Source organism: Mytilus trossulus, chromosome 2 (assembly GCF_036588685.1).
Source record: "Mytilus trossulus isolate FHL-02 chromosome 2, PNRI_Mtr1.1.1.hap1, whole genome shotgun sequence".
In the NCBI taxonomy this organism is placed as follows: domain Eukaryota; kingdom Metazoa; phylum Mollusca; class Bivalvia; order Mytilida; family Mytilidae; genus Mytilus; species Mytilus trossulus.
The window spans coordinates 16,251,210-16,277,034 of NC_086374.1; the positions used below are offsets into that span (position 1 = coordinate 16,251,210).

The window sequence follows — 25,825 nt, forward strand, 5'->3', positions numbered from 1 at the left end:
GATACATCTTTGTCTTTTTAATACACTTGACTCAAAGATATCGACAGTGTTGAGACCGAAACAATAAAGAGAAATAACTTAATTTTTCATTGTAAACTTTCCCTTTTTAGGTAGAAGCATTCCAGTAAAACCTTTATTCGGAGTACATGTATATATGTGTCCCAGATACGTAAATATTTCAGAGCTTGTCAATCCTATCGGTATTTCTTTGAAATATATGTGTTTCTTACTACGAAGGATACCTTACTATACTGGGAGTAATAAACGATACCTTTTAGGAGATCAAGATTTTGACCTGTATTATAGAGTACCACAGGATATGCTTTATTTGGTAATAACAACATCCATAATCGATGACCGTGCGGAACAGAACAGATGATTTTTTTATTGAAATTTATGTAAGAATAAAATGACAAGATGGTTAATGTTAATGAAACATCAACACATACAAAAGCAACAAGCAAAAGACATCTAAAGGGAAACATTATCTTCAACAACAGCCATGTGCCTAAACTAAATTTCAAAAGTCTTGCTGTAAGGAAAGTGGCCGTCATACATTTAATATCAGTTGGTGTTCTTCACATTCTTCACAGAAGATTTCAAATAGCAATTTGCTCGACTTTATGTTTTGTTCAAACTGCACATCTGACATATTAAGCTTCGATTTTACTAAAATTCCTGGCTTATAATGTTTCAATTAACTCCATTAAACGATAAATGTTCGAAGCAACTGATAACGAATTAACTAGTTTAGAAACATTTTTTTGGTACATATAAATATAAAGGAAATTCTGATATTAAATCAACACGTTACGGAATTGATCGATGTTTTGAATGACTAGAGTTAATTAATTAACTCAAAGAAAAGCTTTATTGCTTTCTAATTCTATGAGATTTCAACTGACTTGTATTTACATTTCCGTAGCAAATATTAATCTGATTCCTTCTATCTAAGTAAATATCTTTGGACGAGACTTAACGTATGTCTGCCTTAACCTAACATCACCGTTACAGTCATGTCATTCTATCTAAGTAAATATCTTTGGACGAGACTTAACGTATGTCTGCCTTAACCTAACATCACCGTTACAGTCATGTCATTCTATCTAAGTAAATATCTTTGGACGAGACTTAACGTATGTCTGCCTTAACCTAACATCCCCGTTACAGTCATGTCATTCTATCTAAGTAAATATCTTTGAACGAGACTTAACGTATGTCTGCCTTAACCTAACATCACCGTTACAGTCATGTCATTCTATCTAAGTAAATATCTTTGGACGAGACTTAACGTATGTCTGCCTTAACCTAACATCACCGTTACAGTCATGTCATTCTATCTAAGTAAATATCTTTGAACGAGACTTAACGTATGTCTGCCTTAACCTAACATCACCGTTACAGTCATGTCATTCTATCTAAGTAAATATCTTTGGACGAGACTTAACGTATGTCTGCCTTAACCTAACATCACCGTTACAGTCATGTCATTCTATCTAAGTAAATATCTTTGGACGAGACTTAACGTATGTCTGCCTTAACCTAACATCACCGTTACAGTCATGTCATTCGATGTGGAAAATTGTTCGAGACTCTCGCATATCGATAAAAAAAATATACTGCAGACTTCTATAGAGGTAGTGTTTTAAAGAAATGGACAATGTCCAACATTGTAGACTAGAATATTAACTATGAATATAATCTCTTTTGATTGATCCTGTATTGCTGCTATATATTTATTTACTGTTTCTCAGCATATGCTATTAAGCTTTTGCCCCAGACACAAAAAAGTTAAAACAAATCGTCATTAAAGGCCAATAAGTTCTATAAAAAGACGACCTACAGTTTTGTATGGTATGCTTGTATATTTGTAGATCGTGTCTTGTCGATGACTTTTCTTTTCAAAGTTTCTATCTATATTCAGTTTTTCAAGATAAAAAACAAAACTTAAACGTTTGGTAAACATTGAAACTTTTTAAAAGGGGACTAACTCTTACAAATGGTTAATTTATGTTTACAGTAATATTGATTTATTTGCAGATCTTGTCTTGGGGATAATATTTGGTATTTAAAAATATTCTGTGTTCGAAAATGTTTGAAATAATAGACAATATCAAAAATAAAATAAACAATAAAAAATTGTCATTTCAGGGTAACAACTCATATAAGGATATGACTGCTGAATTGCCATATAGACTTACAAATGTATTTGTCAATCTTTTGGCTGCTTTTTAACGTTAAATGTGCTCCTGTTTCATTTTGCTATTTGAAATTAGAATTTTCTTCAGATTTAATCAGTAACATATTTGCATAATTTAGATTTTGTAGATACTGAAGAGATTATAACAGTGATATCGTAATGATGATTGCACTGAAGTTAAATGATTTGCAATCATACAGAATATTGTTCATGATTAAATTCATGTAAGGCATACAAAACCAATGTGAGGTTAACTTGTTAGTACGGTTACTTTCCAAGAAACACTTGTTAAAATTGTTTAGCCTTTTCTAGAAAGAAAAATATTTGATCAAATTTAATCATTATTTGGATTTACTAATATTTAAACAATTCTTCCGCATATTCATAAGACACGAATGGGTGGAAGTACTCTTGCTATTGTAGGTACATAAAGGTGTTTGAAAGGTCATACACAATAAATTCTGAAGTATAAATTTTACTTTTGTGTTAAGTTGTACTGTAGGTATTCTCATCCTTTGGTGTTTAGTAAAAAGCTTTCTCATTGGCACTCACGTCTCCTATAGTCCAAACACCGGCCTGTCGGTCGTTATCAACGTAAACATAAGAATGGATTGGTATCTTAAAAAGGTTTTTTTCGATACTGGATCAAATATCTACAGAAAAAAATCGTTTAGTAAAATTCCGTAAAGTCATTTAAATTTTGAATATGCTATGTTAAGCAGCATGACAGCAATATGTCGAAACCTGCAGGATTCAGTTGTTCATTGCTTAATTTTTTATGCTGTTAAGGAAGTCATGGAAAGAAACGAAAAGCTGGGAATAACAAGAATGTGTCCAAAGTACACGGATGCCCCACTCAATCATTTTCAATGTTCCATGGACCGTGAAATAGGGTAAAAATCTAATTTGGCATTAAAATTAGAAAGATTTTACTGTAGGGAACATGTGTACTAAGTTTCAAGTTGATTGGACTTCAATTTCCTCAATAACTACCTTGACCAAAAACTTTAATCTGAAACTCCCACTTTCATTTTCTATGTTAAGTGGACCATGAAATTGGGATCAAAAGTCTAATTTGGCTTTAAAATAAGAAAGATCATATCATAAGCAACAAGTGTACTAAGTTTCAAGTTGATTGGACTTCATCTTCATCAAAAACTACCTTGACCAAAAACTTTAACCTGAAACTCCCACTTTCATTTTCTATGTTCAATGGACCGTGAAATTGGGGTCGAAAGTCTAATTTGGCTTTAAAATAAGAAAGATCATATCATAAGCAACAAGTGTACTAAGTTTCAAGTTGATTGGACTTCAGCTTCATCAAAAACTACCTTGACCAAAAACTTTAACCTGAAGTGGGACGAACGAACGGACGAACGAACGGACGGACGAACGGAGGCACAGACCAGAAAACATAATGCCCCTCTACTATCGTAGGTGGGGCATAAAAATTATCGAATTAATGGCGATATCGATAATATGAATTACTGTTGGGATTTGATATCGGTAGTATTATATCGTGTTACAGCAGTTAACATGTACTACCCTCTAACAATTCCTATTATATAAACGGATTATTATTACACTTTCTTCTACGTCATTTGATCTAAGATGAAGAGTTGTGTATTGCCAATCATATCATCATCTTAAATTTATAACAATTAAAGAAACGGTATAGATAAAAGTTATGAATGGGATCCAAGTGATGAAAGGATGGGATCCAAGTGATGAAAGTATTGACTCTCATGTGAATAAAAGTAGTATCATGACTTGCAATACATGTAGATCTATTCTCTTTTCTGTTCGTATGTAACACGACAATGGACATTAATTTCATGTGATATTATCTGGAGTAAGTTTACAGCATTTCCGAAATGATTACAACCTTTCATGTCACGCGATTTTTTTAAAAGAAAATGTGTTATCAATTGTTTTTATATAAAGTAAAGAAAAAACTGATTTTTCATTAAAAAAAAATAAAAATTACATCGTCTGTCACGAATGGTTGTGGTTTCGGATCTTAAATTGAAAATAATCAATAGTTCTCAATTAAGATCTGAATGACATAACTTATGAATGGCATGTTTAATAAGTGAACGTCATTCAAATTTAAAGTCAAACAAATTGATAATTCTGTTGATTTTTCAACTACATTAAGAAGTTACATTTTGACAGTTACAGAAATGATTTCATCTATAAGTTACATATATAGCGAATTTTTCATAAACATCATGCTCTTGATTTTGAATATGAATAAAAAAATAAGGTTAAAGATGAATTTTATTGAAACATCAACACAACAGCTGCTGAACTGAAAATAAAACATGTTGATGTCCAATAGATTCTGTAACCGTGGAGCAATCGTGTGACAATAATCTTAACTTATTCGAGTATGGAAAGCATAATCAAGAAATTATAGCTTATACTGCATTAGTATTAATATATAAGAAAGTGGAGTAAGATACCAAAGATACATCCAAACTCATAAGTCGAAAATAAACTGACAATGTCATGGCATAAAAGAAAGACAAAAACAGTACACAAAACACAACATAAAAAACTAAAGACAGGCACCCAACTTGTGGTCTAAAAACATTGAGGAGAGAGACAGATCCCTTTTGGTATCATCAGAGACATGATCATATAAATACATGTTTTAAAATTACTTATGAAGTGTGTTTGTCGTCTACAACAGTTTAATTAAACTGGATTTCTCGATACTAATGAAATGCAACATCTTATGCGAGTTCTTATTGAGTCAGCATTATTTTTACATCACACATTCCGTCTGTATTATCATCCATTGATTATTAAAACATCGGAAAATTATATTGATTGTATTGTATTTTGTTTTATTTTTTATTTTTGCATTGTTAGATTGGTTTCCGGAAATAACACGCATCCCCTTGTTGGTTTATCTCTTCCTAAACCCTGTAGTCGGTTACAAATACTATCACAGTGCGTTATACCCTATGCATGTGTTGTGGTCAAAGGGGTTACTGAGTGTGCTGAGCCTTTTCATCCTTTTACAAAATCAAACGCATCATAGTCCACTTGTATGCTTGTCCATCTGATGAGTTAAGCCCTTTTCAACTGATTTTTATAGTTCGTTCTTATGTTGTACTGTTATACCTCTGTCCAAGGTTAGGGGAGGGTTGGGATCCCGCTTACACGTTTAACCCCGGCACATTATTTATGTATGATCCGGAAGTCAGGAGCCTGTAATTCAGTGGTTGTCTTTTGTTTTTGTGCTACATATTTGTTTTTCGTTCATTTTTTATATAAATAAGGCCGTTAGTTTTCTCGTTTGAATTGTTTTACATTGTCATATCAGGGCCTTTTATAACTGACTATGCGGTATGGGCTTTGCTCATTGTTGAAGGCCGTACGGTTACCTATATTTGTTAATGTCTGTGTCATTTTGGTCTCTTGTGGACAGTTGTCTCATTGGCAATCATACCACATCTTCTTTTTTATATCATAGAATTCTATTGTGTCATCTTTGTATAAAGGGTATCTGAAATCCTTCTTGTATTTTATTAGTGTGATACAATGTCATTCAATTTGACGTTCTATTTTGTTTTACTTGTTTGGCTTTCTATTCTCCATTGTAAATATTATAGCTACTCTTGCGTGCTCTATTGCCATGATTACTTTTAATACTGTTAATGTGACAGTTATTTCTACTTGTTTGAGCGACAAACGAACTCATAATACGACAATATGGTTTTCTTATAAATAATCTATTATTATATAACGGTATAACAAGGAACACACTTATTTATAAAATACTATTAAAAGAGTGAATTACTTTTGTACTGTATTCAATTTTCTTTAAATAAAGGACACGAAGTCCATAAATTTTATCAATATTTATTACTTAAAAGTTAATGCATTTGCAGTGCTACAAACGGCGACTGTAAATGACTTTGTTTGTAACTAAATCTAAGTCTCTAGTGACAATAACTCGTCCCTTCTATGACAGTTAATAATACAGAGTGCGACATATATCAGTTTTCTAATTACATGGCTTATAACCATCTTAAGTAGTCTGTCCAACACAAATTTATAATAACAACTAATGCAATGGTGAAATAACGATAAAATCGCTTCATTGATAACAAGAAGTGATGTAATCTGTATTATGACAGGAACCGACCAACATTATATAACACGAATATGCTTCTAGATGTCATTCTATACATGAAGTCTCAAACAGCAATTACACACACACACTCTCTTTGCCAAGTACTTCGTTTTACAAGTTCTAACCGTCCTGATACTCATTCCCTAGGGTCTTTTTTTATTTCAAAAAATTGAATGTTCCGATGATCTCCGATCAGCGACTGTGTTAGCCAATGGTTTATATAAATATTTGGAACAAAAAGTTCTTTGTTTATTAAAACACTGTGGTTCTTGAATTCAAGTATATATTTAGACTACAAAATACCGCGGCAATGCAAAACTGGATAGATATGTCCTGCAGTTCTGGTTTAAAAACCGTAAAATATTCTTCCTGCGTTTTAACAATCATATTAATACAACCCTTCATATTGTATACATGTCTCAATATCCCACTATCATATGACTATCTCCATGTTGATTGTTTTGTTTGTGTGAAAAAAATAAGAAAATGATATAGAAAGGGCATACATATATGCAGTTTTCAACAAAAGACAGATGTCATTGCAATATATAAAGTCGTTCCGGGTCCATTAAGGAGTTATCTCATTATTTATGTGGGAATAGGAAAGAGGTAGATCTTTACATTCGAATCATGTTTGCCCTCTACATTTATTCTGGTTTTCAAGATATAATTAGTCAATACATGCATTTTACCCTAGTGCTCTATTTTAATACATGGCAGCTACAAAATGTCGTAATTGGCATGAACATAAACACTACCTATTATAAGGATCATTCAGATAAAGTGTGGCTAAATTTAGTCCAGTATGGTTTCAGAGAAGTAGAGTTTTCAAAAGTTTACGTCGACAAAGAACAACGACGGATGTTACGTGATTTCAATTGCTCACATGGTCCTTTGAATCAGGAGAGCTGCAAATGATTATCATAACAACATTAAAGACCAATAACATCGTCGGTTAACAACTTTGGTTTTCTTGATTCTCCAAGTAAGGCACCAGAAGCTGTTGTTGATGCATGCGATATAGACAATGTACTTACCAGTTTTTCGTTCTCGTCTTCTATTTCTTGTCTAGCTGCTATGCAGTTCCGAGTGTCTATAAACGTCTTCCGTTGTGACCTCTGCGTTACATTGTGAATAAAAACACCAGCAACATTTACACATAGAAACAGAATAGCGTTAGCTCCAATCTAAAACAAATATATAATTCAATCAGATAAGCTGCAACATTAAAACATTGACAATTTGATGTTGAATTCTTTAAAAATTTTTAAAATCATATTTTTTAAGTTTGACTTCAACAAAATTACTAATTGGATTGTATGTTTTAAATTTACTGGTCACAGCTTACTATTCATTAAAGTTTCAGATTGATGTTCAGTATCTAAAATCGATAGGGTGAATAGAAAAGGGTAGGTATTGGTACCACTTGAATAAAGCAGCTAAAATAAGTTAACCCGGATTAAACAATTGATGTAGTTAACACCTATGAAATTAACAATGTAAACAGGGAATGTGTCAAACTAGGCAACAACCAAACAAAAGAGGTCAAGGCCACCAAAGGGTCTTCACAATGAGAAAATCCAGCACACGGAGACGGGCTTAAGCTGGTCCCTAAACAAAAATGAGTACTATTTCAGCAAAAATGGATGTCACACTCCGAAACATATAAATGAACCAAAATTTAATATTCTTTTAACATACACGAGTCAATGATAAAGGACAGAGGTTCCTGACTTGGAACATAATTTGTATAATATCAGGTTATCCATACTAACTGCATTTAACAAGCGATTTGTATTTGTTTTTTAGTTTTAAATAATGTATGAACATGTATTTCAAGTCTTTTTTTTTTATTTCATAAAAATGGCATTTGATCATCATTCCAGTCCTAATTGAATCAAAATGTGTAAAGGGGATTTTTTTTTTAATGAAATCATTAATTCTGCAACAATCTAATCTTTTTAAGGACACTGCAAGGAACACTAAACAAATGATGCTCGATAAAACATCATTTTTTTTTCAAAATTACTTTTAAATCTTTTCATTTATAGTCACAATTTCTAACTTCGAGTTTCGATTAATTCTCGTATTTCAGAACAAAACAACTGACAATTGGTTCCTGTACTTAAAATGTAAATGTAATATTACACGTTAAAATAAAAACCAATGTTTCCTTAATAAAATTTCACATATTGGTTCATGTACTTTAATGTAAATGTAATTTTACACACTGAGCGTTATATCTCAGATAACCAATGTTTCCTTAATAAAATTTCACATATTGGTTCATGTACTTTAATGTAAATGTAATTTTACACACTGAGCGTTATATCTCAGATAACCAATGTTTCCTTAATAAAATTTCACATATTGGTTCATGTACTTTAATGTAAATGTAATTTTACACACTGAGCGTTATATCTCAGATAACCAATGTTTCCTTAATAAAATTTCACATATTGGTTCATGTACTTTAATGTAAATGTAATTTTACACACTGAGCGTTATATCTCAGATAACTAATGTTTCCTTAATAAAATTTCACATATTGGTTCATGTACTTTAATGTAAATGTAATTTTACACACTGAGCGTTATATCTCAGATAACCAATGTTTCCTTAATAAAATTTCACATTTGGTTTGTTCGATGTTTTATTATTATTTGTGATAATAAATAAGAATGGCGATGCTTATCAGAATTATGAGCAATAAAATATGTGAAGCGAGGTATGCAGCTGTTATACGCTTACTTTGTTAATTATGATATGCTGATTAATGTATAACAGGTGCTCGTCTTTGATTGAAATATATATTCCAAATTAAAATGACACTTTATATCATATTTCGTTTCAGTTTAATTTACTGATTCAACTAGATAATATTGTAAGGTTGAATACCTAAATAAATATTGTTCTACACAAAGATAACTTATTTCTATCTGTAGCAATTTTATGTGACGGTACTTCGTGTACTTATTCATACAAAAGGTTCAATATCCGTCATATATATCAAACATTCCTGGATTCACGGATGCCCCACTCGCACTATCATTTTTTATGTTCAGTGGACCGTGAAATGGGGATCAAAATCATAATTTGGCATTTCAATTAGAAAGATCATATATCATAGGGAACATGTGTACTTAGTTTCAAGTCGATTGTACTTCAACTTCATCAAAAACTATCTTGACCAAAAACTTTAACCTGAACTTCGCACTATCATTTTCTATGTTCAGTGGACCGTGAAATTGGGGGTCAAAACTTTAATTTGGCATTAAAATTAGAAAGATCATATCATGGGGAACATGATGTGTACTAAGTTTAAAGTTGATTGGACTTCAACTTTAACCTGAATGCTGGCGAATGGACGCACAGACGGAAGACGGACGGACGTACAGACCAGAAAACATAATGCCCCTCTACAATAAAAAAAATCCTGGATTCATGAACATACACTGATGTTTAAGTCCATTATAAATCAAATTGTTTGTCTCGTAATACAAATCAAAACACATTATAGATGCACTATATAAAAGCGTATACATCATCTTACAATATTTATAACCCAGAAAATATTGCATGTTTTTTATATTTATATTTTCCCAATTTACATGTCTAGTTAGCATTAGCCTATATATTGAGAAAGACATGTCCATTATGAAATTGAACTATCAATTAGTCTGTTGAACATGTGTCGAGACTCTGGCAACCAGAGGTACAGTTAGGCATGTGACACGACATAACGTCGATATAGTCCATTAGAACTTCTGGATCCTACTCAATATAGTGTTACATATTAATACCACGTTTAAAGGCTTCATTGGGGATAGGTTATTTCAATATTTAGACAGCATTTTATGGAGTATTCTGAGATGTTAATGTGATATATCCGTTTAAACGAATTTCTTCAATGAGCAGAATGATTGTTTAAGAACCTATGAACAATGATATTTTTAGCTCAGGAAGTATGGTATTTTCCTTAGCAACTGAATCGGAGGAGAGGGGTTTCCGCAATTTTTGTTATGCAATAATTGAATTTCAGATTATGAAATGAATCAATGGTGATTAGAGGTTTGTTAAATGAAGGGGAAAGGGGGAAGTGCATTGGAAATTTCCGGATAACTCGAATGGATTTTTTTTATTGAATTTAATACAATATGTACAATACATGCATCTCAAGTTTTAGTTATGAGTCTAAAAAAGTTTCAAACAAATCTAACAGTGATTACCAGCAAGTAATCTCTATATAGACAAAACTAAAGACAATCACTGAAGTCTAAGGACATGAAAACAAACATTCGACAACTTAACAGTTCCCTTTTAATCTTGACTAGTGGAATAACCAAATGTATAACCTAGAACGTACAAAAAATGTACAAAAAATCATTTATCATTGTTTATCTTAGTTCTCAATTAATGATTTTGAATATTCCTTTGGTACCTTCATATCTTTTTTTTTACTCTGTATGCTATCTATATAGATATAGCAATTTTAATGATAGCTCAGTCACCACAAAATCAAACTAATAAAGAAAAATTGTAATTAAAAATAATCTTCAAATGGTCCACATAACCTGACTTAGTACTTACACGAACTGTAGTAGAATGAAATCAGTTTGAAAGGTACATGAAAGTCCCCCTTTTAACCATCTTGGTCATATATCGTACAAATAAACCAAAAGATAAAAACTAGCAGCCTAGCTTACCAAAAAAATAACCACTAACTTGAACAGTCGAGCATACCAACAGTATGACAACTGACTACTAATTAAAAAGTCTAGTTAAACAGCAGACTGGCCACTAACTTGGACGATTTATATAACCAACAGGATTACCACTAACCTGTACGGTATAGCTTACCGACATGATGACCACTAACTTGAACAGTCGAGCTTACCGACATGATGACCCCTTACTTGAACAGTCGAGCTTACCAACAGGATTACCACTTACTTGAACAGTCAAGTTTATCGACATGATGACCACTAACTTGACCAGTCGAGCTTACCGACATGATGACCACAAACTTAAGCAGTCGAGCTTACCGACATGAAGACCACTTATTTGACCAGTCGAGCTTACCGACATGATGACCACTAATTTAAACAGTTCAGCTTACCGACATGGTGACCAATAACTTGACCAGTCGAGCTTACCGACATGATGACCACTAACTTGATCAGTCGAGCTTATCGACATGATGACCCCTTACTTGAACAGTCGAGCTTACCAACAGGATGACCACTAACTTGAACAGTCAAGTTTATCAACATGATGACCACTAACTTGAACAGTTCAGCTTACCGACAGGATGACCACTAAATTGAACAGTCGAGCTTACCAATAGGATGACCACTTACTCGAGCAGTCTTTTTTACCATCAGGATGACCAATAACTTGAACATTCTAGCTTACCAAAAGAGTTACAACTAATTTGAATTGTCTAGCTTACCAATAGGATGACCACTAACTTGAAAAGTCTTGTTTACCAACAGGATGACCACTAACTTGAGCAGTCGTGCTTACCAATAGGATGACCACTTACTTGAAAAGTCTTGTTTACCAACAGGCTGACCACTAACTTGAGCAGTCGTGCTTACCAATAGAATGACCACTAATTTGAACCGTCTAGCTAACCAAAACGATGACCACTTACTTGAACAGTCGTGTTTACCAATAGGATAACCACTAATTTGAACAGTCTTGTTTACCAATAGGATGACCACTAACTTGAAAAGTCTTGTTTACCAACAGGATGACCATTAACTTGAACAGTCTAGCTCACCAACAGGATACATTTGTAACCACTAACTGGAACAGTCGACCTTACCAACAGGATTACTACTAATTGGAATTGTCTAGCTTACCAATAGGATGACCACTAACCTGAACAGTCTTGTTTACCAACAGGATGACCATTAACTTGAACAGTCTTGTTTACCAACAGAATGACCACTAACTTGAACAGTCTAGCTCACCAACAGGATGACTACTGACTTGAACAGTCGAGTTTACCAACAGGATTACCACAATTTGAACAGACAAGATTACCAACAGACTTACCACTAATTTGAACCGTCTAGCTTACTAATAGGATTACCACTAACTTGAACAGTCTAGCTTACCAATAGGATGACCACTAACTTGAACAGTCTTGTTGACCAATAGGATGACCACTAACTAGAAGTCTTGTTTACCAACCGGATGACCACTAACTTGAACAGTCTAGCTCACCAACAGGATGACCACTGACTTGAACAGTTGAGTTTACCAACAGGATTACCATAATTTAAACAGTCTAGCTAACCAACAAACTAACCACTAATTTGAACCGTCTAGCTTTCCAATAGGATGACCAGTAACTTGAACAGTCTTGTTACCAATAGGATGACCACTAAATAGAACAGTCTTGTTTACCAACAGGATGATCACTAACTTGAACAGTCTAGATCACCAACAGGATGACCACTGACTTGAACAGTCGAGTTTACCAACAGGATAACCACAATTTGAACAGTCTAGCTTACCAACAGACTTACCACTTGTTTGAACAGTCTAGCTTACCAATAGGATTATCACTTACTTGAACAGTCTAGCTTACCAATAGGATGACCACTAACTTAAACAGTCTTGTTTACCAATAGGATGACCACTAACTAGAAGTCTTGTTTACCAACAGGATGACCACTAACTTGAACAGTCTAGCTCACCAACAGGATGACCACTGACTTGAACAGTTGAGTTTACCAACAGGATTACCATAATTTAAACAGTCTAGCTAACCAACAAACTTACTACTAATTTGAACCGTCTAGCTTTCCAATAGAATGACCAGTAACTTAAACAGTCTTGTTTACCAATAGGATGACCACTTACTAGAACAGTCTTGTTGACCAATAGGATGACCACTAACTAGAAGTCTTGTTTACCAACAGGATGACCACTGACTTGAACAGTCGAGTTTACCAACAGAATAACCACAATTTGAACAGTCTAGCTTACCAACAGACTTACCACTTGTTTGAACAGTCTAGCTTACCAATAGGATTATCATTAACTTGAACAGTCTAGCTTACCAATAGGATGACCACTAACTTAAACAGTCTTGTTTACCAATAGGATGACCACTAACTAGAAGTCTTGTTTACCAATAGGATGACCACTAACTAGAAGTCTTGTTTACCAACAGGATGACCACTAACTTGAACAGTCTAGCTCACCAACTGGATGACCACTGACTTGAACAGTTGAGTTTACCAACAGGATTACCATAATTTAAACAGTCTAGCTAACCAACAAACTTACTACTAATTTGAACCGTCTAGCTTTCCAATAGAATGACCAGTAACTTGAACAGTCTTGTTTACCAATAGGATGACCACTTACTAGAACAGTCTTGTTGACCAACAGGATGACCACTAACTTGAACAGTCTAGCTTACCAATAGGATGACCACTAACCTGAACTGTCTTGTTTACCAACAGGATGACCACTGACTTGAACAGTTGAGTTTACCAACAGGATTACCATAATTTAAACAGTCTAGCTAACCAACAAACTTACTACTAATTTGAACCGTCTAGCTTTCCAATAGAATGACCAGTAACTTGAACAGTCTTGTTTACCAATAGGATGACCACTTACTAGAACAGTCTTGTTGACCAATAGGATGACCACTAACTAGAAGTCTTGTTTACCAACAGGATGACCACTGACTTGAACAGTCGAGTTTACCAACAGACTTACCACTAGTTTGAACAGTCTAGCTTACCAATAGGATGACCACTAACTTGAACAGTCTAGCTTACCAATAGGATGACCACTAACTTGAACAGTCTTGTTTACCAATAGGATGACCACTAACTTGAACAGTCTTGTTGACCAATAGGATGACCACTTACTAGAACAGTCTTGTTTACCAACAGAATGACCACTAACTTGAACAGTCTAGCTCACCAACAGGATGACTACTGACTTGAACAGTCGAGTTTACCAACAGGATTACCACAATTTGAACAGACAAGATTACCAACAGACTTACCACTAATTTGAACCGTCTAGCTTACTAATAGGATTACCACTAACTTGAACAGTCTAGCTTACCAATAGGATGACCACTAACTTGAACAGTCTTGTTGACCAATAGGATGACCACTAACTAGAAGTCTTGTTTACCAACCGGATGACCACTAACTTGAACAGTCTAGCTCACCAACAGGATGACCACTGACTTGAACAGTTGAGTTTACCAACAGGATTACCATAATTTAAACAGTCTAGCTAACCAACAAACTAACCACTAATTTGAACCGTCTAGCTTTCCAATAGGATGACCAGTAACTTGAACAGTCTTGTTTACCAATAGGATGACCACTAAATAGAACAGTCTTGTTTACCAACAGGATGATCACTAACTTGAACAGTCTAGATCACCAACAGGATGACCACTGACTTGAACAGTCGAGTTTACCAACAGGATAACCACAATTTGAACAGTCTAGCTTACCAACAGACTTACCACTTGTTTGAACAGTCTAGCTTACCAATAGGATTATCACTTACTTGAACAGTCTAGCTTACCAATAGGATGACCACTAACTTAAACAGTCTTGTTTACCAATAGGATGACCACTAACTAGAAGTCTTGTTTACCAACAGGATGACCACTAACTTGAACAGTCTAGCTCACCAACAGGATGACCACTGACTTGAACAGTTGAGTTTACCAACAGGATTACCATAATTTAAACAGTCTAGCTAACCAACAAACTTACTACTAATTTGAACCATCTAGCTTTCCAATAGAATGACCAGTAACTTAAACAGTCTTGTTTACCAATAGGATGACCACTTACTAGAACAGTCTTGTTGACCAATAGGATGACCACTAACTAGAAGTCTTGTTTACCAACAGGATGACCACTGACTTGAACAGTCGAGTTTACCAACAGGATAACCACAATTTGAACAGTCTAGCTTACCAACAGACTTACCACTTGTTTGAACAGTCTAGCTTACCAATAGGATTATCATTAACTTGAACAGTCTAGCTTACCAATAGGATGACCACTAACTTAAACAGTCTTATTTACCAATAGGATGACCACTAACTAGAAGTCTTGTTTACCAACAGGATGACCACTAACTTGAACAGTCTAGCTCACCAACTGGATGACCACTGACTTGAACAGTTGAGTTTACCAACAGGATTACCATAATTTAAACAGTCTAGCTAACCAACAAACTTACTACTAATTTGAACCGTCTAGCTTTCCAATAGAATGACCAGTAACTTGAACAGTCTTGTTTACCAATAGGATGACCACTTACTAGAACAGTCTTGTTGACCAACAGGATGACCACTAACTTGAACAGTCTAGCTTACCAATAGGATGACCACTAACCTGAACTGTCTTGTTTACCAACAGGATGACCACTGACTTGAACAGTTGAGTTTACCAACAGGATTACCATAATTTAAACAGTCTAGCTAACCAACAAACTTACTACTAATTTGAACCGTCTAGCTTTCCAATAGAATGACCAGTAACTTGAACAGTCTTGTTTACCAATAGGATGACCACTTACTAGAACAGTCTTGTTGACCAATAGGATGACCACTAACTAGAAGTCTTGTTTACCAACAGGATGACCACTGACTTGAACAGTCGAGTTTACCAACAGACTTACCACTAGTTTGAACAGTCTAGCTTACCAATAGGATGACCACTAACTTGAACAGTCTAGCTTACCAATAGGATGACCACTAACTTGAACAGTCTTGTTTACCAATAGGATGACCACTAACTTGAACAGTCTTGTTGACCAATAGGATGACCACTTACTAGAACAGTCTTGTTGACCAATAGGATGACCACTAACTTGAACAGTCTTGTTTACCAACAGGATGACCACTGACTTGAACAGTCGAGTTTACCAACAGACTTACCACTAGTTTGAACAGTCTAGCTTACCAATAGGATGACCACTTACTAGAACAGTCTTGTTGACCAATAGGATGACCACTTACTAGAACAGTCTTATTTACCAACAGGATGACCACTAACTTGAACAGTCTAGCTCACCAACAGGATGACCACTGACTTAACAGTCGAGTTTAACAACAGGATTACCACAATTTGAACCGTCTAGCTTACCAATAGGATTACCACTAACTTGAACAGTCTAGCTTACCAATAGGATGACCACTAACTTGAACAGTCTTGTTTACCAATAGGATGACCACTAACTTGAACAGTCGAGTTTACGAACAGGATTACCACTAACTTGAATAGTCTAGCTACCAACATGATAACCTTTGAAATTATCTGATGCAAGTAAATCAGTGTCAGTACATGATTTGAAAAGCAAAAAAAAAAGTCTGCATCTACACTAGAATATAGATAATGCAGCCACAATTGCCTGTCAAAAAATCCAAATATGAAATTTTGAACGTTTTTTACATGCAGAATTATTGAAATCTAAAAATCATCATTATCATCGGCCATTTGTCATGTGTGTATCTAGAATTATAGCCCTCTGCTAACCGATAATAATATTTATCAACATAATATATATCGTTCATTCAAATCTTATTATATCTAGCAAACTAAGAATCTACTAATCCGTCATAAGGTACTAATGGGACTTAATAATCAAGAAAAGGAAAATTAACTATATGAATGGAAAAGTCGTTCCGTTTGTCAACATTGATTTCAAAATTGATGTATAAAAAAGAACAACGATTACTGTAAACTTTCGTGGGTTTTGAGTGAGGTTGGTTAATAAACTTTATTTGTATATTTAGAAAAATAATTTTGTCTACAGAGCCATGGTTTAAAGACCTGCAAATTTAGTCGAAGATATCTCTTAAATTATAATTCGTTTAGAACTTTTGAAGTTAGAAGTACACATTTAAATTACAAATCTGCATTCGAAACCATTGACAGTATTTTAAACAAAATAAATAAAATAAATGATATTGAGTAAAATGAGATAAAAATAAATCTTAACACCGCACGCGTGTGTTGTTCTCTCTGTCATTTGTCCACGAAGTCAAATACGTTTTACTCGCTGGTTTGAATAGAATACAAATACGTCGACTAATGGACTAAGACGACATAAAAAACTTAGGATGACGAAAAAGAATAAAAATCACAAAAATCAAACATCAAACGTCAAATTGCAACATAAATGTTTTATGTGTATATATACTTAAAAGTTAGATGTCAGAATATATAGATTTATTTAGGATGAACCAAGTTGAAAGTCATACGATGTCAAATCAATTAGAATAATAAATGTGAGCAATGCAAGATGTGTTCACATGAACATTCTCTCCTGTCAAATTCGTATGCACATAATCGCTATATTTTTGTGTGAGGCTCTCAACTATATCACATAACTGTAAATTATCTTTGCACTCTGCAGTTACAGTACTAACATAAGGAGATGGGATATGGCTGCCAACGAGAAACTATCCACCAGAGACCAAAAGATATGGATGTTAAAAATAAGTACGGTCTGCATGCGGCTTTGAAACCAATACTTTATAGTAAGCTAAATAGGGTCTCGGTAAGACAAACTGTAAAACTATTGAAGAAAAAAAAAGGCCTGGTTTATGCAGAAACCAATAACAAAAACATTTTGCATAAAGTAAGTCTAGTATAGTATAGTAACCTTAAACGGTACCAGTTTCACTGCACCAGATGAAAAACAATTAAGTTAAGTATAGTAATAACTTTAAGCGGTACCAGTTTTACTGAACAAGATGTGTATTTCGAAATGTCAATGAATGTCAAATCCTTAGAAAATACACAGTATGTGATAGATACAAAAGTTAGAGTAGATATATAAAAAAGAAGATGTGGTATGATTGCCAATGCGACAACTATCAACAAAAGACCAAAATGACACAGACATTAAAAACTATAGGTCACCGTACGGCCTTCAACAATGAGCAAAGCCCATACCGCATAGTCAGCTATAAAAGGCCCCGATAAGACAATGTAAAACAATTCAAACGAGAAAACTAACGGCCTTATGTATGTAAAAAAATGAACGAAAAACAAATATGTAACACATAAACAAACGACAACCACTGAATTACAGGTTCCTGACTTGGGACAGGCACATACATAAATAATGTAGCGGAGTTAAACATGTTAGCAGGATTCCAACCCTCCCCCTAACCTGGGACAGTGGTATAACAGTACAACATAAAACGAACTATAAAAATCAGTTGAAAAAGGCTTAACTCATCAGATAGACAAAAAATACAAGTGGACGTGGCCGGGTACTTATACATCCCGACACAAAAAGACACAATGAACAGATCTGAGACTAAACACTCAATCCGTACACATCTAACATACAATGGATTTAGTGTAAAGACGTCATAAACAGCCAGAAAAAATCATGACCCTGTGCAATGCCAAGTTACAGGTATCGACAGATTGTAGATCCATGAAAATGTATATGTATATAACATGCTGGTAATATTTAGTTAGCTTTTAATCTACTGATAACAAAATCAATATTTATACCAATAAAAACAATATTCAATGATCTTATTACAGTGTTGAATAGGTAACCTTTTAGAATAAGTTTATTTAAAGGAGCAAAAAGTTTACATGGATCATTTCTAAATTTCCGGGCACGGTTAACAACATTTCCGTAAAAATGAGGATGTGCTATTGTAAGCGATAAATTTGTCCTTGTAAAGTATGTCCGGGCGGACCCAAATTCCTAGTATTAAATGTCCATGGTTACAAATTTTACTAGTAAATATAGTCTGATGTTAGTAAATTTTGTCCCCAGACTAATTTACCTAGGAATTTTAGTCCATGTCATTAATAATCCTAGGTAAAAATGTCCGTGTCCTTTTTTTAAAAATCTGAAACATATAATTAATTTACATAATTGAACATTTTTTTAATAGTTATTATTTTTGATAAAATGTAAGTAACCAGACTAACTTTCCTAGGAAATCATGTCCGTGATATTAATATTAATAGGGCAAAACGTCCATGATTTTTATAATTTAAATTAAAGGTTATTTTTAACGAAAAGTAACTTTTTCCAGTACCTTCATGTTTGATTTTGTTAAAGAGTTATGTAATAATATATGAAAAAAAATATGTACCCAGACAAATTTTCCTAGGAAATCATGTCCATGTTATAATTATTCCTAGATAAAAACATCCATATCATTTAATTTCAAAGGTTTATTTACATAAATGGTTTTAATATTGTTTTAGAGTTATGTATTAATATTTTTTAAATTTATGTCCCCAGACTAATTTTCCTAGGAAATCATGTTAATGTCATTATTATTCCTCGATAAAGACACCCATATTGATTTTAAGAGTTATTTTTTTGAATAAAATGTTAGTAACTAAATTTGCAGCTGTTAATTAAAATGCATTTGTTAAAAGTTGTATTTTTTCATAGTCAATCTATTGCATTGTATTTATCCATTTATCCGGTAAAAAGTGTTCATTTTCTTTTGCTTCCAGAATGTAATTTGCTAACAGACATTTTTTTCTAGGTAAACAAGTCCATGATCATAATTTTACTAGAAAAACTTGTATTAGGACAAATTTTCCTAGGAAAATAAATGCCAGACTTATTTTACTAGCTATGGACTTATTTTCCTAGGAGAATTTGTCCTAGGACTTATTTTCCTAGTAAAATTATGTCCATGGACTTGATTACCTAGGGAAAAATGTCCGGCGGACAAATTTTCCTACCGGACCAAATTTACTGTTACACTATCCCGTGTTAACCGAAAAAAAGTCAACAGCGTAAACAAAATTACAACAGGAATCTACATGCATGAGGGAGATGCATTTCTTTAATTATTATCATTTTCTAAGTTTTATAACAGCGAAGTTAGATTCAAATGTATCTGTATATTCATACTTGTACCGAAGTGAAAACCATAATCTGATAGGATGCATATTTAAAACAGTTGTGCAAAGATTTTTTTTATTTTGTTTTCTTTTTTTATACGTTCTAGTGTTCAGTGTTCTATTGTTTAAAACATGTTAAAGCATATTGTTTTCTGCTCTTTGGTCGGGTTGCTGTCTTTTTGAAAGGGTCCCATTTCCATTCTCAATTTTATTACTGTTTGTTCCATCAGTTGAAAATTTGGTCCTATATGTATATAGTAAACTCATCTGTACGAGGAGCCTTATACTATAAAATGTTTTAGCATTACTCTTTTTTGTTCTAATGGCGTGTTTAAGAGTCGATTTGTTTCTGTTGTTACTCATGATAACATATGACAGTGTATGTAATAGTTCAAATCGATCACATATATCTTAAAGATCAGCATAGATATTTAATATTAGATACTTTTTATACAGAATAACAGTATAATGTGTTTTCCAGAAATGAGAAAACAGAAGCAGTGAAACAAACACTTATACACTGAGTATTTACGTGCAAAGAGAATCCGAATGTTTTTTTTTATAAACTGCGTCCCTTAAATCAAATCATTTAAACTATTTCAACAATTGTTCAAGAAAACTTTTGGGCAACAACATTTATCTATAGAAAGACAAAACTTTATTTCAAGAACATCTAACTTGGAAACATCATTATGCGATGCTTGTTCTGTTTTAACACTTGGTTTATACTGGGAACAGTATAAGTTAATATATATGTTCCTGGTTTATACTTTTTGGATTTGCAATTACAATTTGACTAAGATCCCAAACCGACGTATCAATAATGCCGCACGGTAAAACGTTGTTCTATAATTTGTGGCCTTGTGAAATGTATAAAAGAATCTAGCGCTGAACCATAGTTAATTTAATATGCTGGAAAGATTAATATACACTCTTGTATTATCTCCTTAGACTGTGATTCATATTACAAGTGTAGACGTTTGGCGGAGTAAAACAATGTGACTAGAATCAGAGATCAAAGATGGAAGGATATATAAAGTACTTTCTTCTGTAATTCATGACTTGAATTCGATATAACTGTAAACATTGTAAAGGCAGATATTATGAAATTCACTCGGAGTCTGTTTTCTTACACCAATGATAGAAAATCGAAAGCAAGTCTATCAGTAAGACACTTGAAATTGATTTGATTTGTCTTGATTTTTACATTTTCGCTGAGATATATTTTAGGACAATTGACATATAGCTTCTATGTATAAAGGCGACGAAGTAAAATGGTTAAAGTTTTGTTTATAAATAGCATACCAGCGAAAGAAGGATAAAAACATCAGACAGATAAATATGATTTTTCCAGTAGAGGACTCTGGACGACCAGTAAAGGATAGGACATATAAAACATAAAACCTACATAACATCATAAAAGTATCAATAAATATAAATATACACATATAAACATCAAACTGTAACATGTATAGAGTAAGCATCCATATAATATAAATTCCAATACCGCATTATCTTTTGGAAACGGGGGTGACAAGGAGGATGAAATAAATAGTTTGACCTGTTCAGATCTGAAAATAAACAACCGCTCATATGAATAATCTGCAACACAAGATGCAGAACTGACAATTGTGTACATTGGTCATTGATGGTGTAAATCCACGCGGTTATGCCACAGAAAAAAATAAGCATGCATAGCAACAGATGAAAATTAAAAGTCAATTCGCAGAAATATCCTTCTGAACCTTTTCCTCAAATCCCTGACCAAACCCCCTTGGAATACCATGTCGTCCCTTTGTACAGGTATGGAAGGGATTTTCTTTAAATCTCTAAGAAAAATCAGTACGAAATAATTTCAGATACGGAAATAATCATTCAAATAAAATATATATATTCAAACATGTATTTCCTCAACGTTACTTTTTATTTTAAATACATTTTCAAATGTGCGATCATCATGATCATTAACATTCCTATGTACTGTCTTGTCAAACTTGAAATACAATTTCTAATGTTATGTCAGATTTGTATGGGTCAATCTGTCAGTTACCCTGAATGGACGAACACCATATGTAAACAAAACTTTTCATTAAGAAAGGCATGTAACGGTTTAATGGTCATCGTATCGGACGAGACATCACCGCCTGCGGTTACCAACCTTTGTGTGAAAGTGTGTATTCTGATTGTCAGTCTCTAGGCTTAATGCATAGTTTATATAAGATAAATGAGATAACCAACCGAGTTTATATAAAACTTGTGGTAAATTAACTTATTTTCGTAGGTTGGGTGCCTTTTAATGAAGTCTCTTATGTCACTATCGTATAATTCGACTTTAATAAGTGACTACAAATGGACTACCAAGGGTATTTTGTCTGTACTATGATCATGATGATATATAAAATTGTAATTAAATTAGTTTACTTGGACATTTATAAATATTGAAGTGCACGAGTCAGCTGACCACCCTGACACATGATATTTCCTAAATAATACTCGGTTGTCCGTGATATTGTTTAAAGCTGTTGATAAAGATTGGAAATGTCAAGATAACCAAGGTATCAATCAACACCGGAACTAATTTACTTGTTTGTTTTCATTTATCAACTTAGTTAAGACCCTCTTTTATTAGATACACATGTTTGTGTAAATAGGTATAAAACTTACCTGTCTCCATAGTAACGAATATGATTTTTTTTCTACGATAACCGCCGAAACAACTAGATGACACAGGGGAAGAATAATTCCCAAAACTGCTGCAATATATATCCTTAGTGGCATTAGTGAATAAATCATGAAAACAACAAACATCACTTCCCAAACACCGTCTGCTACTGTATAAGTTGTCCGGATTCTTCCAGGAAAGTCAGGACCGAGATCGAATGGAAATGAAAGAATTGCAAAACATACTAAAAACGGCAAAATTATATAACAAATAACAGGAAAGTTTGTTTCTTTGGTAAATCTAGTATGCAACAATACGTAAATTCCAATAAATATTAAACACTGAATTCCCAAGTATATTCCACTAACTGTCACATTTTTAACGTAAACAAATTTTAAGATTGATAAACAAGCAGTTAGAAGGATAAAAACTCCAAGCATGTATCCAACAGCGGATTGTTGTAAAGTATAAACATAGATTTTATACAATCTCTCTAACTCAGCACTTTCAAATTTCTGTTTACCTATAAGTCTTTCAATTTTGCGCTTCCTCCTTTTAAGCATTGGTGTTGTTTCTGTCCTGCTTGGTTCTCCGGCTTCCAAGGACTGCATTTTTGAAACTTTATCTTAATCTTAATCCCGACTTTGATTATAACTAATCCTTTACGACAATTTGACAGTAAAGCAACGATTTTATAAAGCTCCAAAGACTATGTCACAACTTCCCACGTGTATCTCCAAGTGCCTATCATCCAGATAGTTCCCAACAAGTTATCCTCCATTCATGCTAGCCCATTCACACAACCGTCCAAAATATTTATTTTAAACACTTCTTAAACATTTCTCTATTGTGAATGAAATAAACTTTAACAATTGCTTAATAATAAAATAGCGTCGTCGCGTGTGTACACACAATACTTCATTTTTCTTTGTATTTAAACTTCACCTCACGTCCCCTTTTGACCTGTTATTTCCTTTCAGAATTTCACGTTAGATGTTCAGAAGTTTCACGGTGGGTTAATCTTGTGCATCTGTTATTTTCTATGCGTTATTCACTCAATTATACCTCTAACTGTGTAGCTCTCCATCTGTTTTCTCAAAATCTATTTATATCAACACGGTATCATAAATTGTAATCTGTTTCTCTCTACATTCAATCTACCTGTTACCTGCACACTATATTATACTTTCTTTCATTCTTTCTCCATAGTCTTTGATAGTATCTCTGTTCATTGTTGTCTGAGTTTTAGCTATATATAACATGTATTAGCATTCGCTTCGCTTAACACGGGTGACTGAATGTTATTATAATTTAAAAAGGTTGAATGATTTCCTTGTAACAGATGATAACGCAATGTTCCTCCTTACCTTAATATCTGTCTAATGATTTAAAAGAATGACTGACGGTCTATAAACGTCCATTCTGGACAACATTACAACGATATATATCAAGTTACTGAGGAAAATAATTTATATATGTGTGTATAATATGAGAGATAGAGGCGATATGATTTATTTGTGGAAAAGTAGACAAAGATTTCTTTGTGGTAAAATGTACTCTAAATGTTTTAATCGTTCAATAATATTAGATTTATTGGAAAGAGAGAAAAATCAATTTACAAAGCAAAACCAACGTAGTTAAAGATTTTGATTAACGGTTATAATCAACAGCGTGCAATGATTACATTACTTTAATATTACTATTCTGATTTCTGTATCAAACCAGAGGAAATACTATACAACATATAGTTGTGGCTAGTCTAAACCACTTTTATTACTTAATCTTAGATTATATAGAGTATATTTTTACGAAATTCTCACAAACTATTTGTGTATATAAAATGTGACTCCTCTTTTAGACCGAAATATTGTTTTAAAAATCTGGTTTTTAATAGAAAAATATATCAATCCTCAAATATGATATGTATCCTTATCATCCAATTACGTATGTATATATATATATACTGTTTGCATTAAAATGATAATAGTACATGTATATCTTTTTGGAGTTTAGTATGACGTTTTTTTTTACTAGTACACATTTTAGTTTAGGGACCAGCTGAACAAGTTCGCCTCCGGATGCATTATTTTCTCGCTGTATTGAAGACCCGTTGGCGGACTTTGACTGTTTCCTGTTCTTTGGTCTGGTTGTTATCTCTTTGAAACATTCCCCATTTTCCATTCTCAATTTTATATCTATTTGCAAAAAGTAAAATAACAAAAATAAGAGAAAAATTCAAATCGGAAAGTCCCTTATCAAAAAATTAAATAACTGCATATATTCCTGACTTGATACAGACATTTCCTTGTGTGGAAAAACAAGAATAAAAAGTGACCACAACACAATAACACATTGGCAGGATGCATAAGTACCGAGCCACGCCAAAAGGACGATTCTTCAACTTCTGCTCAGACGCTTGATAAAGTATCGGTATATATAGCACACGTGTATAGCAGCTGCAAACTCTTAGATACTGAATTATGTGGAAAAGTGTATTCAATATTCAAGTGAAGCTGGTATATTGGTACTCATAATATCGAACTAAGAAAGAAATGTCTTTAGTTACATGAATTTTAGTCTTTCCCGCTCATTTAAATCTTAAAAATAAATTATAGCGTCCTGTTTAGTCTTACGGTCAATTTTCAGACTTTTCCACTGCGATAAATTCATAACTGTTAAGAAAATCAGCTTCAAACCTATATACAAGCAATGCTGGATATTTTGGCACTGCAGACAACTGCTTGATTAGCCTTTACCAAATTCCTGACCAGAAAAGCACGGAGTACTTCGCAGTATCAAATAACGTCATTTTTTATTTTGCTTCAAGTGATTTTTAAGGAAAAAAGAGGGAGCTTCTGTTTTTATTTCATAAGTAGTTACGGTATAAGCGTGGTACGAAGCTA

General features: G+C 33.4%; 1 protein-coding gene across 1 annotated transcript in view; it reads right to left on the reverse strand.

Moving 5' to 3' along the window:
- LOC134706601 (adenylate cyclase type 1-like) overlaps positions 1 to 24,342 on the reverse strand; it is a 76,675-nt gene extending 52,333 nt beyond the window's left edge. Inside the window, exons 1-2 of the mRNA XM_063565673.1 lie at positions 22,925 to 24,342; positions 7,385 to 7,534 (exon numbers count right to left, since the gene is read on the reverse strand). Of these exons, the coding sequence (XP_063421743.1) occupies positions 7,385 to 7,534; positions 22,925 to 23,533 (759 nt within the window). The 5' untranslated portion in view covers positions 23,534 to 24,342. The remainder of the gene's footprint in view (positions 1 to 7,384; positions 7,535 to 22,924) is intronic.
- Positions 24,343 to 25,825: the final 1,483 nt, after the last annotated feature.